The sequence below is a fragment of the Panthera leo genome, chromosome B3, assembly GCF_018350215.1.
Source record: "Panthera leo isolate Ple1 chromosome B3, P.leo_Ple1_pat1.1, whole genome shotgun sequence".
Taxonomy (NCBI): domain Eukaryota; kingdom Metazoa; phylum Chordata; class Mammalia; order Carnivora; family Felidae; genus Panthera; species Panthera leo.
In genome coordinates this window covers 37,477,928-37,492,771 of record NC_056684.1, presented here as the reverse complement: position 1 = coordinate 37,492,771, position 14,844 = coordinate 37,477,928, and the positions used below count along the sequence as shown (strand labels likewise).

Genomic DNA, 14,844 nt, shown 5'->3' with positions numbered 1-14,844 from the left:
CACCGGGCTCCTGCTTAAGATTCTCTCTCCCTCTGCCCCTCTCCCCCTTTCTCTCTCTGTAAAATAAAAATAAATAAAAAATAAATCACCTGTTGAGCACCTATGAAGTACAAGATACTCTTTTTAAAAAGTAGAAATTTAGAACTCACTGTGCCTGACCTCAAGGAGCACAGAAGTTGATGTCCTCTATGACAGAAGAGAGTCTTAGATGCAGATCCCAAGTCTGCTACTTTCTAGTTCTATGACCTTGACCCATGTCACATTTCTTGGCACCTCAGTTTCTTTTGTCTGTAAATGAGGGTGTTGGGAGGGTTCAAGGCCATGTGCAGATGTAAGGCAGCCAGAAGGCGCATAGCAAGTGCTTGACGAGTAGATGCACACATACACAATACGCAGTGACTTTGTCGTGCCACAGGCCTGCTACTAATTGAGGGCCTACTATGTGCCGGCATTGCAGCCACACCTGCATATTATTAAAGGATTCAAATGCACGATGCTCTTTAGGAAATTACACAAGAGAACAAAGTGTGAAGACTCAAATGGGTAAATTCCCATTTAGGCAGAAAGTCAAATCCCAGTTAAGGGCAGAGCGTGAGAAGTCCAAATACCTGAGCCTCAGGCAGGATTTATCCCCACTGCAGGCTCGGGGCCTCCATTTCCCGCCCACACAGTGGGCACACTAACCACCCCCTGGCTCCCTGCCACCCACCGTCTCCCTTCCCCCTTGGCAGAGGGCAGAGTGCTGCCCACATGGGAGGGTCTCTGGAGCGCCCTGCTGTCAGGAAGGCATCTCATCACAATGAAACCGATGGGAAAAAAGCAGGGACATTTAAATTACAGAGGCAGAGAGTTACACTCTGGCGAAACAGCGGTCACTCTGCCGAGTTGAAGGAGCAGGAACAACTACAGTTCCTCTTCCTGAGCTGTTTCCACCTGCTCCCCGAGCTGCACCAGCACGATCCCTTCTCAGCCCCATGCGGCCGCGTCTGCACCAGGCAACACCAGCCGTCTTTGGCTGCCATTGGCTCGTCCCTCTCACTCCCCCTCCACGTCCCACTTTTGGGGTCATCCTACCTCTTGCAGTCCCATCCTTTTGCCTTCATTGTGCCTCCATTTTCTGTGACGAAGTTTGTGGACCATAATACTTCAGCACTCACCAGTGTCATTGTTCCATTTGGCCCTGAGAGAATCCAGGAAATGAGAGTGGCTCCCACCGCTGGTGACAAGGCCAGCAAGACCAGCCGCAGTCCCCGCCTGGCACGTGCCCTGTCAGCCCCTGCAGAGTGGCTGCTAACATACTTTCTGGCTGGAGGACAGAGGTCCGGGTGCCTGGGCCGGCCACCTTGGCAGGGACAGGGCAGGATGCCCCTGACAAGCTGCGTGCAGGTCGCTTTGCTGACCTCGGACAGGTCCCCGAGTGTCTATTGCTTCATCTGGAAGGCGGGTGCACATAGCTGTGTGCACCTCCATAGTGAGCATGATTTTTGTAGGAAAATCAGGACCAAAGCCCTTGGTGAGTGCCCGGCACAGAGCACTTATCCACGGTGCTGGACTCGGTGTTATTTAGGGTGTAGCTTCCATCCAGCTCCAGCGTCTGGCCTTGCCTGGACTCCTAGAGCATCTGGCTATGCCGGCATCTGCCCAGGCCTGTCCGGAGCCACCTGGGAACCAGGCACTTCAGTGGCTGATTCTCATGCTTTTCCCAGAACTGTCCATCGAATTTTGTTTGCTCGTTAAACTCATGAGGAGTTCCTGCATCACACATGTCATGGGGCTGGAGGAGGGTCGCTGTATTATAAAGAGGAAGTGCCCGGGTCACAGGGGACATAGTCCAGCCCTGAGACACACCAGCACAGAAACCAGAAGACTGGAGTTCAGCGCCAGCACTTAACCAGCCACTTCCCTCCCTGGGCCTCAGTTTCCTCTTCTGTAAAATGGGATGATGGTATTCCCTGCTTCCCCACACAGGCTGATGGGGATAGGGGGAGTCGAGTGAGAGTGACCTGCCACCATGGCAGAGCAAGCACTCTCCCAGGGCGTCCAAGGGACAGTGCTAACGGAGGTCAGGACCTGGGGCAGTTCAGGCTCGCAGCCTGAGGCCCACCTTTGTCTGGGAGGGACTGAATCATGACAGAGATGAGGTGAGGGGGATCGCGATCTGCGTGTTGATTCTCCCACTTCTGTACACCCCAGGTCAGCCTAGGAGAACCCCGGATGATGGGCCTGGGTTACAGAGACTTGTGGTCCAGCCCCAGCTCCGGGAGCCCAGGCATGTCGGCCACGAGCCAGAGGCCTCCATTGCCTCATCTGTACAGTGGAGATCATAGCACCCACCTATGACTCAGTGCCTCTCGCGCGAACCATGAGGTGCTCACGGGCCCTGCGAGCAGAGCTGCCTCCAGGCCCCCGGGAACGTGGCCCCCCCCCCCCCCCCGGTCCACTGCTGCTCTCTGTGCTCTCATTTCCCACACACCGGCTCTCTTGGTACGTTCACTCCTACGGCGGCCCACACTGCCAACAGCTCCCAAGTTCACACATCGCAGGCCCGGATGCCTGGACAGGCCGGGGTCTCCCCTTCCATGTCCGTCTGTCTCTGTCCTCTCTGCCTCCCTCTGTGATTCCTCCACTCATCTCCCCCCCCAGCCAGTCAGCGGCAGCTGGGGACAAGACCACTTGTTCAGGTCACTCCCTTCAGGCTGGGGTAAAGCTTCAGGGATACGCGGGACGCGAGAGTCACCTCCCAGCCGAGGAGGGCGGGAAAGGGGCAGTCTCTGCCAGAGCCACCACCTCCCCCTTGCGCCTCCCAGGGCACTTGGGCAAATGCTTCCCTGCAGAGCGGCCATCAGCCTGCCCGCAACTGAAGGAATGCCTCCACTCTCCCCTCCTGCAGTTCCGCTCTGCTTGTTCCCGAACAGATGATAACAGAGATGGAGCATATGGGCCCCAAAGTCACCGGGCATTCTGGGAAAGTGACACTGTGCTACCCCGGGCTTGGGGGGAGGGGGCCCATCGGCTCCCGAGCACAGCTTCTCCCTTTGTTCTTCTCAAGGGCGCAAGGTCGTCTCTCCTGAGCCTCCAGAAAAGGAAATGTGGACACTCGGACTTCAGGAAGAATTCCGTCTATTTAGGCAGCGATTTAGGAAGGCGGGTGTGGGGTAGGCGTATATGCAGGGGGGAGAACTCCGAATGGGGGTCAAGATAGAGGCCCTCCTGGGCCTCTCCTGCCTCAGCCCCCAACCCAGGTCTGCGCTGCCTGCGGGACACCAACCCAAGCTGGCCTCCCACTCTTTTTACCCAGCAGCAGCCCACAAGGGGCACCTGCTCCCTCGGCCACCCCACAGATGTGTTGGGAGCCCCATGGAATGTCTCAAGCAGATCACAGGAGGCGCCTGACTGGGCTCCAGGCCGCGCTCCGTGATGGCCTGGGTGAGTCCCTGCCCTGGGGTGGGGGTCCTTGGCACCCTCTAAGCTGAGTGTCTTCCCTCCCTGCACCCCCACCGGTGTTCTGTATGTCTCTGAGCCAGACCATGAAGGATGCTCCTGGGGACGGTTTTCCTTGCCTGAATTGGGAAAGCCAGCAAAGGGGATGTGACATCAGTCCAGGGTAAGGAAGCCTCGATGATCTTCCTTCCTGTCCCCAGAGACATCTCGGGTCTGACCAGGGAGCCCCATTCCCTCCCCTGACCTGGTCTTGGGTCACTCCTGCAGACACTGGGGTCTGGACACCCAGGGCATCGCGCCCTGGGCCCACATCCCTCCTGGCCACATGATGAGCTCGTTTTAAGGCAGCTTGGAGCTTCAAACGTGTGGCCAGCGGCTGGCTACCCCCAGGGCTGCAGGTCAGGACTGGGGTATATTGGGAAAGCAGTGCTGGGAGCCCAGCTCACACCAGTGGGGAGGTGAGGGGGGCCCAAGAAGGACTCAGAAAGCTGGAGGGTGCAGGGGAGCTGGATCTGGAAGACTGCAGGGGAGGGAGAGGAGGAGGTGGGGGACAGGGAAGGAAGCAAGGAGCCTCCCCCCACCTCTGCCCACCCACTGTGGCTCCCTGGGTCTCTGGCTACGTTTTTGGTAGAGGAGGAAGCTGCCTATGTGTGTTATTTAGCAAAGAAGCCAGTTGGTAAGGAGGAGGGAAGAGCATGCCTTTCAGTTTTCCTTTCACCTTTGGCCTGTGATCAAGGTGACTCTTTGACTGCCACTACTTTTTTCTGACCTTCCCTGGGAACTCCTAGGAGGCCGTAAGATTGTGAGTGTGAATCTTGATTCCTCAGTACCGCACGGGAAGGGACTGGCTAAATATAACCTGGCCTGCCTATGGGCTAAGTAGGTTAGAGCCCGAGACAGGCCGTGCAGAGACAGTACCGGCCCCTCCAAAGTCGAGCCCCCAACTTGTCACCAGGAAGCAGAGTGATCTGCACCCACCAGCATATTGCCCCTTGCCCTGGTACATTGGCCTTCCCTCCACTCGTGCACTGGGACTTGTTCAGAGAGCCTTAGACAAAGAACACTAGAAGGGATTGGCGTAGCTTCAGACGAGAGGATCCTCTGATCTGTGGGCAGCAGCTGGAGTGGGACACTGGAAACCCGGGAGCCAGGCGTTGGCCGGCCAGCTGTTGGAGTGGTGTGGGTGATGTGGGGCCAGGCAGTGTGGACATGGGACAGGCCCTCACCCGAGGGCAGCTTTCAGGAGAAAGTAGGCGAGCACCAGGCAGAATCTGAGCCGCGCAGTGAGCGAGTGCTGCAGACAGACATGTCACCTCCCCACCACCGGCCTCAGTCAGCGAGCTGAGAAATGGGTTCGTAGCTGTCCTCCTTATCTCACAGGGCTAGTGCGGAGAAGAAAAAGGGTCTGGGCTGAGAACAGGCCTTGCTGAGTGTAATGAAGCACAGAGTCTGGGGAATGCGTGTCACAGCCTCTCCTCCCCTCCACAGGGCCACCCGTTCATCATGCAGTTCAATGACGGAAATGCCACCGTGGTGTCCATGTGGGTATGCAGGGCACTGGAAGAGAGGCGGAATCAACAGGGGCCCCCATGACGCCACAGAGGGGCGCTGAAAGCCCAGGACTGGTCACCAAGGGGACAGCCTACCTGTTGCGCCCCATTTGCTGTCTGCACCGGAAGAGCTTTGCTGGGCCCGGCTTCCCTGCTCTCACCTTCAACTCCGCCGGCAGATGGGCTAGCATAGGGAGCCCTCAAGAGTGGCCAGCCCTTGCCCTTCCTAGTCTGGAGGCACTGACTGGGGGTGGGCAGAGGGGTGGGGGCATCAAGAATGGAGGCTCCTGTGCCCCTGCCCCTCTTTTTCCTAACCTTTTTCTTTGTAAAGGGTCAGGCCCTGTCAGCGTCACTGATGGGAATAAAGATATTACTGCTTTGTGGTTGCCTCCCCACATGCGGGTGGTACTGTGGGGGGTGAGGGAGGGTCCTCCACTCAGCTGCCCTTCCCCAGGCACCTGCAGGCACCCCAAGTGCTTCCAGATGTTCTATGAGGAGCCCCACAGCCCAGCCCATTTGACAGACAAAAGACTGAGGCATGGGCATCCCCAGACCAAGTCCCGTGGAAGGAGTAGCTGAGCCAGCAATAGATCCAGACCCCCAGGACCCCCGTTGTGTGCTCCTTGCCAGACTGGCTTTTGTCCTACTCTCTTTCCCACCGGCTTCAACACCGTGATCTGTCCTGGGGCAGCGGGTAAGGAGGGAGCAGGAGACCAGGAGTCGGAAAAAGGCCCTGAGTGGCTCCAAGAGGCCCTTCTCCCATCTCCCACTCCCACGCCCCACCTCCGGCTCCACCAGCAAGCTGCCCATCACTGCCTCTGACCCCACACCCTGCGAACCTCACTCATCTCGGGCAATTGACAGCCATCCTCTCCGGGAATCTTCCTGCCCAGGTAAGTGTGGTTACCCCCATTTTACAGGCAAGGAACTGAGGCTCAGAGAGGCTTGGGTTTCCACTTGCAGGTCGAAGTGGCATCTCCCACACGCAAAAGCAGATTCCTGACGCCACACACACATTCAGAGCCACCTCCACCACTTTCCCGTCCCAGTAAATGGCATCTCCGTACTCCCAGCACCCAAGCTAACATGCTGGCACTTGGCCTTGACTCCTTTCTCCTTCACACCCCACATCTAGCCCACCTGGAAAACTGTTGTCTTTACCTTCAATATGTATCAATTCCACCACTCCTGTCCTTACCCCAGGCCCCACACCTGGACCCCTGCAACAGCCTCCTACCATGCTCCCCACTCCCACCTGCCCCTGCAGTCTGTTCGCCACACGGCCACTGGAGGGAGTCAGTGAAAACAAGGGGGATCGCAGCCCTCTCCTGCTCCAAACCTCCAGCAGAGCTCAGCTTGCCCACAGGACAAGCCAAAGACCCAGCAATGGCCTGTGTGACCCTACAGTCTGCCCCATTAATTTCCTTTTTTTTTTTAATGTTTTATTTATTTTTGAGAGCGAGAGCACGCACAAGCAGGGGAGGGGCAGAGAGATTGGGAGACAGAATCCAAAGACAAGCTCCAGGCTCTAAGGTGTCAGCACAGAGCCCGACACTGGGGTCGAACTCACAAACCATGAGATAATGACACGAGCCCACTCGGATGCTTAACCGACTGAGCCACCCAGGTGCCCCTGCCCCCGTTATTTCTGATCTCAACTCCGGTCACCCCCAGCGTACTCCAGCCACCTGGTGTCCTCACTGATCCTTGGACATCCAGGCACACTCCCCACTCAGGGCTGCGGCAGAGACATCTAGCAGACCCTGGGAGGTTCACGCTCCCTCCACAGTGAAGGGCTGTTGCTGGGAAGTCCCTGCCCAGCCCAGGAGGATGTCACCCAGTACCCCTTGCATTTAAGAGAGCCACGTGACCAGTGCTTGTCAATAGAATGAGAGAACAGACTGTATGTTGCTTCAGGGCCAAGAAGTTTAAGGTAGGTGCTAAGGTGCCTTCTCCACTACACTTTCTCTCTCCTGCTCAGTCGGAAATGGCTGTGGTGGGAGGGGCTGAGCCACACGTGGAAGGAGCCAGAATCCTTGTATCACTACGTGCGGGAGCACAGCTCATGCTGCATTGAGCCAGAACACAATTATTTTGTTGATAAGGTACAGGCAACTGGTATGCCAGGGAACACAGGCCTTTGTACTTGGCGTGAGAATAACTCTCACCCACATATCCACGTGGCTCACCTCTACACCCATCAGGGCTATGTTCACATGGCATCTCAGTGAGTTGCCTGACCACCCTATTGAAAATTGCTGCCCTCCAGGGTGCTTGGGAGGCTCAGTCCGTTAAGCGTCCAACTCTTGGTTTTGGCCCAGGTCATCATCTTACGGTTCATGAGATTGAGCCCCGCATCAGGCTTCACGCTGACAGTGTGGAGCCTGCTTAGGATTCTCTGTCTTCCTCTCTCTCTGCCCTTCCCTACTGCGTGCTCTCTCTCAAAATAAATAAACTTAAATATATATATATATATATATACATACATATATATATATACGTATACATATATATACGTATGTATATATACGTATATATATACGTATATACATATATATATACACACGTATATACATGTATATATACATACGTATATATATATACGTATATACTTGTGTATATATATATGTGTGTGTGTGTGTGTGTGTATATATAATTGCAGCCCTCCAAACCTCTTTGGGACTCCTGTTCCCTTTCCCTACACACCTTCCTCCACTGCATTTGTGACTGTGTGATAAACCACTGCTTTTACAATTTATCTGCCATCTCCTCGCTTCCTGCCCCCTATGTACACTCCACAAGGGCAGAGATTCAGATCTGTTCCCTTCACACGGTATCCCCAGTGCCAAGAACAGAGCCCAGCTGGCAGGTGCCCAGTGAATGTTTGTTGGCCGAATGGCTGAAGTGGCTGGCCTGTGATTTCCAGCCCATGCTCAGTCTGTCGCCTGTGAAGGAGCCACCCTACATGAGGCATCATTTTGTTTTCTCCTGCAGGATCAGAGTCGTACTTTTAGTAACGCTTTTCAAGGTGGTGACGGCCTCCAGCTGCCCCTCAGCCTCAAACTGAGCGCCCATCTTACTGAGCACCTGCTGTTGCCTGGGGCTAGGAAGGTCACAGAATTGGATGAGGCCCAGGCCATCAAGGCTGCTGCTCCCTGAGTCAGTGCTCAGGGCAGGGAGGGCTGCATGGAATGGAAGGAGGGGCATTCAGGCCCCAGGTCCTTTCCAAGGAAGAGGTGCTCAGGGAGTGGGGAAAGCTCGGGGGTTCCCCAGAGGGGTCTAACCACCCCAGAATGTGAACCAGCCACCACCCAGGCTTAACGCTCATCCTTGCTTTGAGAAGATGCACCGAGCAAGCCTGTCATGCCTAAATCGGAAGCCAGGGGAGGTAGAGAAAATGAGCAGGCCTTCCATGCCAGCCCCATGCTGAGGGCTTACTGAGACGGTCATCTTCACGACAGTCCTGTGAGGTAGGTGGTAACATTAATCTGCCCATTTTACAGATGGGGAAACAAGTACAGAGGGGCCAAGAGACATGGCCTGAGGTCTCCCAGCAAGTAAGTAGCAAAGCATGGTTTGGAACTCAGAACCCCACCCTTAGCCACAGCTCTGGAAGTCAGCTTCCCATGCACACATATGCTCCATCCTCCATCTAGCACAGAGACTGCACACACACACACACACACACACACTGGTGCACAGAGTACCGGGGGAATGGGGCCCAGGGGTCTGCTCTGTGACCAGCCCCCAGGTCGCACAGGCAGAGCGCCCCCCAATGGCGCTGGGAGACACTGCTCTGGAGGGCATACTGAAGCTCTGGCTAAACAGACAGAGTACGTCTCCATCTGAGTGTCCGTTTCCTCCTCAGTAGATGCAGGTGTTGATTTCACTGAATCCTGGAGCTTCTCCCAGCCCTGATATTCTGGAGCCTGGGTTACCCCCACGAGCGTCCCAAGCAAGTAACAAACTCTGTCCCCGAATTACGTGCACTCACATGCACACACACAGGTTTTGTTCACAACCAAGGTTTGGACCCCCTGGAGCCTTCTCACTCCTGGACCCCATGATGAAATCCCTTGCCTTGGGGCAGCCCCCAAGGTCTCAGTTTCCTTCTGTTCAAAGCCTTGGGAAGATGGGGAACTGGGCAGTTACTGGGGGGGTTTCCTGCAACGTTCCCCCTGGCTGGAGGGGGATCTTTGCAGATCCCCTCTTCCCTCTGCCCAGAATGTCACCCCAACCATCTCCCCCACCCTCCTCCATGTGGCCAACTCCCATGCCTCCCATCAGGCCTCTCAAATGGCACCTTTTCTTGGAAGCTTCTTTATTGCCTTCTCTGGGTACAGACTGTGAGCCCCTCCAGGGCAGGGATGAGTCTGACTCCTCTCTCCCCGGGGCTTGGCCAGGGCTGGCAGGGGGAAGGTGCTCCAAGGTGTGGGAGGGAAGGCTGGAAGAATGGAAGGAGGGGGTATTCAGGTCCCAGGCCCTTGGGGCAGCCCCCTCTCCCTAGGACTTGTCACTGTCCTGTTCTGGCCTCTTGCTCCAACCCTCAGTAAAGTCCATCTACCTTCTAACCAGAGCCTCCTGGAGACCAGAACCCCATTAGATGCAGCCTCCGTCCTCTCAGACCCTCAGGGGAGCCTGAAGGGGAGTGTTTCTAGGACAGAAGCATCTTTGCAGGGTCCCCAGGTCACCCTGGGAAACAGGTGCTGCCGCCCTGGCTTGGAGGTAAGGAGGCCCTTTGGCACTCAGCCCACTGTCCCTTCCTGGTTCTGTCCTTCAGTTTTCCCAACTGTGAAATAAAGGTTACAAAATCCCAGAACTTTAGAGATCCTCCAAAAAAGCAATGGGGACAGAGGGAGGAACGTGGGATCCTTGCTTCCCAGATGTGCTTAGACAATGCCTTGTGGCCCAGAGCAGTATGACCCAGAGCCTCCAGCCAGGAACCCACCTCAGTGGGGGATGGGCAGGCAAGTGCAAGGTGGGCTGAATAACCTGGCTAAGGATGGCTGTAGGGGCCCTGTCTGGAGGCCAAGGACCTAGGGCCTTGTGTTCCAGCTGAACATGCCCGCACCTTTTCAGGAAGGCATATGCTTCCAGGTCTGTGTACCCTCGACTGAAGGCCGGAGAATGACCTCAAAGCGACATCCCAGGAGTGATGGGTAGGCAGGCTGGCAGCTCTCCCAGACCCTGTCCATCACACAGGTTGGTCAGAAGGGGATGAGCAGACACACCTGGGTGGTGGCTCAGCGGGTTAAGCATTCGACTCTTGATCTCCGCTCAGGTCATGATCTCACGGTTCATTAGATCAAGCCCCACATCGGGTCTGTGCTGATTGCACGGAACCTGCTTGGGATTCTCTCTCTCCCTGTCTCTCTCTGCCCATTCTCTCTCTCTCCCTCTCTCTCTCTCTCTCTCTCTCTCTCTCTCTCTCAAAATAAACATGAAAAAATTTTTAATAAAATAAAATTAATAGAATAAAATAATAAAAGAAGGGGATGGACAGCTGCCTCCACATTGGCTGGGGGAGCCCAGAGAGAGCCACGATGCCACCTCAAAGAGGTCTGTCCCACCGACTGCTCAGATTCCCCATTAGAGCTTCGTCCTTTAGCTAAGTCTGGGCCCTATCAAGGTGGGAGCCTCTGTTCTGGGTGCAGAGGGAGGATGGGAGAGAGAACAGGGGACAGGAGTCCTGTGGGCGTGGGGCGGGGGAGGGAGGAGGGGGAGGGCAGTGCCGGGCAAGCTGGGAGGAAGCTGTGCAGCAGTGGGAGCTAGAGGACAAGGAGGGAGCCAGCGCTGACAGCTCTCCACAGCCCAGGCGGCCAGCGGCTCCTGACACTGCACTGGGGCGGGTGGACTCCCAGGACTGTACCTGGACCATGTCCTAACTTCTGTACTGAGGGTCAGGGTGTTTCCACTACGAGCAGGTGGGAAGCGGCCGGCCTCGGCTCTGAGGTGCGGGTGGCCAAGGCCAGCAGGTGTGGGGATGTGGGGAGGGGCTGGCAGGGGAGCCCAGGTGGTCAGAAGCAGGGCCTGGTCCCCGAGCCGGGTCCTCCGTGGGCATGAGCTGCCAGCATGGAGCGGGAGGAGCAGACGGGAAGCGGGAGGAAGTCAGCCAGCCTTCAGTGGTGAGGCTGGGCCGGCAGACATTGTGTCCCTGATCCGCCAGGGGTGCTCATGAACTGGGGAGCAGGTGGGTGTGGTGGGGCAGGGCTGGCTGGGCGAGGCCCCTCAGGGGGAGGCCAGGCGGAGTCCTGGAGGCAGCCTGGGTTGAAGCAAGCCACCGAGATGCCTTTTAATGTGGGGCAGGGGTAGGGGTGGCAGAGCCCAGGCCTCGTAATGTCAAATTTTCTGCTGAACAACTACAAATATTTGCTGTGACTTTGGACAGAGTCTGAAAAAGACTTTGTTTCCTCCCTTGGCGGTATCATTTGTCTTGTTTTGAAGCCAGAGATTGCAGGCGCGAACTTATAGACTAAAGTTTGTCTTAATTGCTGCGGTGTCACCACCTCTCTGGCAGATAACAGCACAATGAACGAGTCGATGGGGCTGAGCCCTCCAGGTCCTTCTTCTAAAGTGAGACAAATTTCCCTCCTTTGAGCCCAACAGTCCATCGGCAGCCCTGTCATTTATTTATCTCCCTAACAGTTTGCATTAACTTGCAAGGGATAAAAAGTCTCTCCTGCCCACAGACTTAGTTAAAGGCATCCAGTCGGGGGAAGTCTGGCTGCGCCGAAGGTTCTTCCCAAGGATGTGCTCTTTATCCTCCCCCAACTTTTGCGGGGGTGAGGGACCATAGTAGGGAAAGCAGTGGGGGTGCACGCTGGGAAAAGCAGTGAGGGCAGCAGGATGGAAAAAGAGGGTACGGGGTACCCAGAGTTCCCTGGTCCAGATCACTTCAGTTCTGAGAAAGAAAAGAAATAACACTTTGTTACAGCATAGCTGAGCACGGCATACTGCTTTCAGCCTCTCCTTGCCTCATCTGGTCCTCTCAGCACCCCTGCAAGGGCAGAGCATGATCACCCCGCCTCTGTCTCCCACTCCATGTTTCCATCACAGGAGGTGATGCTCTGCTCCCCGAATGAGCCCAGTCTTCTCTGCCTCCCAGCCATTGTACAGGCTGTTCCCTTAGCCCCGATACCTTTCCCAATGACCCCTTTGTCTCTGAACTAACTCCTACTTACCCTCCAAGGCTGGGCTGAAATGCAGTTCCAAGGAGGGAGGGGTAGGGGGGTGGACAGACTTGTCCCCCTGTGGCCCCAGAGCCCCCATCAGTGCCTGGCCTCGATGTGCTATCCTTATCTGTTTTCTTACCCCACCCATCAGCCTCATTCCAGTGAGAGCCCAGGAAGGCAGGAGCAGCGAGGGGGCGGGGGGGGGGGGGGGGGGGGGGGAAGCACCGGGCATTCAGGTGATTCAGGGATAATAGCAGTTAAATAAATGGAGGGGGAAGGGCGGGGCTACAGCCAACTCAGTGACGTGGCCTCGCCCTCCTGCCTCCTGGGAACAAGATCCCAATAGATGCTGCAGAGTGACAGGGTATAGGTGCTCCTCAGATTCCTTATTTTTGTAATCATAATTTGTTTTAAAGATATTTAGTTGTATTTTTTAATATTTATTTTTGAGAGAGAGAGACAGAGCGCAAGTGGGGGAGGGGCAGAGAGAGAGGGAGACACAGAATCCGAAGCAGGCTCCAGGCTCTGAGCTGTCAGCACAGAGCCCGATGCGGGGCCTGTACCCACGAACTGCAAAGATGGTGACCTGAGCCAAAGTCAGACGCTTAACGGACTGAGCCACCCCAGGTGTCCCTAAAGATATTTTAAATACCTTGGTCAGGAAGGCAGTGAGAGAGGCAGCCTTCAATGTGAGTCTTCTGACATGCAAATGGCGCCCTTCTCCTCCACCCTATGGCCTCCAGGGCCCTTTTTTGGCAGTCCTAGGGGGGAGATGGTGGAATGTGGCAATGAAAGGCATGGGCTTGAAGTCACACAGACCTGGGCCCACATCCTAGCTCTCCCACTGACTTGTGTGGCCCTGGGCAGGATATCTAACCTCTCTGAGCCTCAGTTCCCTCATTGGTCAAATGGGATAATGACACCCACCTCGTGGGTTGTTGCTGTCATTATTAAGTCATCTTTGATGCTGACCAGGACATGCACAAAAGGGCTGGCTACCTCCTCCCAGGCACCCCTGCCCCACTTACACATACAGCCCCGCACACCCACTCCCCAGTCCCTGTGGCTTCCCACTTTTTTGCCTGCCTCCCTCCCTCTGTAGTAGGCAAAATATGAGAGCCCCCCACCCCAAGAAAATTCACTTCCCAATACCCAGAAACTATGAATAGATTATGTTACGTGGCTAAGGGGAATTAAGGTTGCCAACCAAGTAACCTTTAAATAATCTTAAGATTATCCTGGATTATTTTTAAGTTTATTTGTTTGAGAGAGAGACAGTGCAAGTAGGGGAGGAACAGAGAGGGAGGGAGAATCCCAAGCAGGCTCCACGCTACCAGCGCAGAGCCTGATGCGGGGCTCCAACCCATGAAACTGTGAGATCATGACCTGAGCCAAAACCAAGAGTCGGACACTTAACCGACCGAGCCACCCAGGCGCCCCACATTATCCTGGATTATCCAGGTCAGTCCAGTGTGATCACAAGGGTCGCTGAAAGTAGAAGAGACTGGAAGGAGTGGAGAGGCGGAGTCAGATTTGAAGATGCCAGGCTACTACTGGCTTTGAAGATGGAGGAAGGAACCGGGAGCCGAGGGATAGAAGTGGCCTCGAGGGGCACCTGGGTGGCTCAGTTAGTTGGGCATCCGACTTCGGCTCAGGTCATGATCTCACGGTTTGTGAGTTCGAGCCCCACGTCGGGCTCTGTGCTGACAGCTTGGAGCCTGGAGCCTGCTTCAGATTCTGCGTCTCCCTCTCTCTCTGTTCCTTCCCCGCTCACACTCTGTCTCTTTCACTCAAAAATAAAGATTAAAAAAATTTAAAAAAAAAAAAGAAAGAAAAGAAATGGCCTCGAGAAGCTGGAAAAGGCAAGGAAACGGATTCTCCCTAGAGCCTCCAGCAGGAACGCAGCTCTGCTGATGCCTTGCTTGTAGCCCCGTGAAACCCGCTTCCAACTTCTGCCCTCCAGGATTGTAAAATAATAAACCCGTGCTGTTTTTAAAACGCTGTGGTCATTTGTTAGAGCAGCATTAGGAAACTGAGACGATGTGTCCTCGTCGTCTTCCAGCCCAGGCTGCCCAAATGCCTTTGGGACGAACCCTCCCGTGGGTACATCCCTTCACAGTTTCCAACGCGCATGTTCTAGGCTGCCATTCTTAACAGCCCTCCCCACTGACCAGCCCGCACCCCCACACTCTCTCCCGGTGCCATGCAGCCAGCACCACCACCTCTTATTCTTCAAGAGGCAGGTTCCCTCAGACCTCTAGCTCCACTCCCCTCCTTGAGCCCTGGAGGCTGGGCCCTTACGGGGCTTCACCCATCTGGGCACCGGGGCCTCTCTGACCCCCCAGCAGGACCCACTGCAGGCACTGGAGACACTGTTTATTCATCAAATACTTCCTCAGCACCTCCTGTGCGCCACGGGCTGGAGACACGGCTGGGAGCGAGGAGCTCATGTTCCAGCAGGGGAGACAGACAAAGAAGAATGCCATAACTTCAGGTGAGGACAGCTGCTGTGAAGAAATAAAGCAGGGTAAAGGGACAGAGAGGACGAGGGCTGGGGTGGCAGCGGTGGTGTTGGGAGCAAGATCCCCTTCCCGTTTCCAGTGCTACCACTAAGGAAATGAGTCCCCCCCCCCCGCCACCGTGTGCCCGGCACTGTGCTGGGCCCTTGGCATATCTCAGTT

At 55.6% G+C, this 14,844-nt stretch overlaps 1 protein-coding gene and 1 long non-coding RNA gene across 16 annotated transcripts in view; one reads left to right on the top strand and one right to left on the bottom strand.

Annotated features, from left to right (window-relative positions):
- The window catches only part of MAP2K5 (mitogen-activated protein kinase kinase 5), a 270,688-nt gene extending 265,318 nt beyond the window's left edge, over positions 1–5,370 (top strand). For 8 of the 15 annotated variants that reach the window (XM_042941603.1, XM_042941608.1, XM_042941602.1 and 5 more), the window contains one exon: positions 4,930–5,370. In XM_042941603.1, the coding sequence (XP_042797537.1) occupies positions 4,930–5,034 (105 nt within the window). In that variant the 3' untranslated portion in view covers positions 5,035–5,370. Of the gene's footprint in view, positions 1–2,193; positions 2,356–3,301; positions 3,427–4,929 lie in introns of those variants that run through there. The other 7 variants (XM_042941617.1, XM_042941616.1, XM_042941612.1 and 4 more) reach the window with 5 other exon arrangements.
- Positions 5,371–11,597: 6,227 nt separating this feature from the next.
- On the bottom strand, positions 11,598–13,274 carry LOC122221170. The gene is made up of 2 exons (XR_006203113.1): positions 12,816–13,274; positions 11,598–11,892 (listed from the first exon to the last, which is right to left on the bottom strand). It is a non-coding gene; the product is annotated as an uncharacterized LOC122221170 (long non-coding RNA).
- Positions 13,275–14,844: the final 1,570 nt, after the last annotated feature.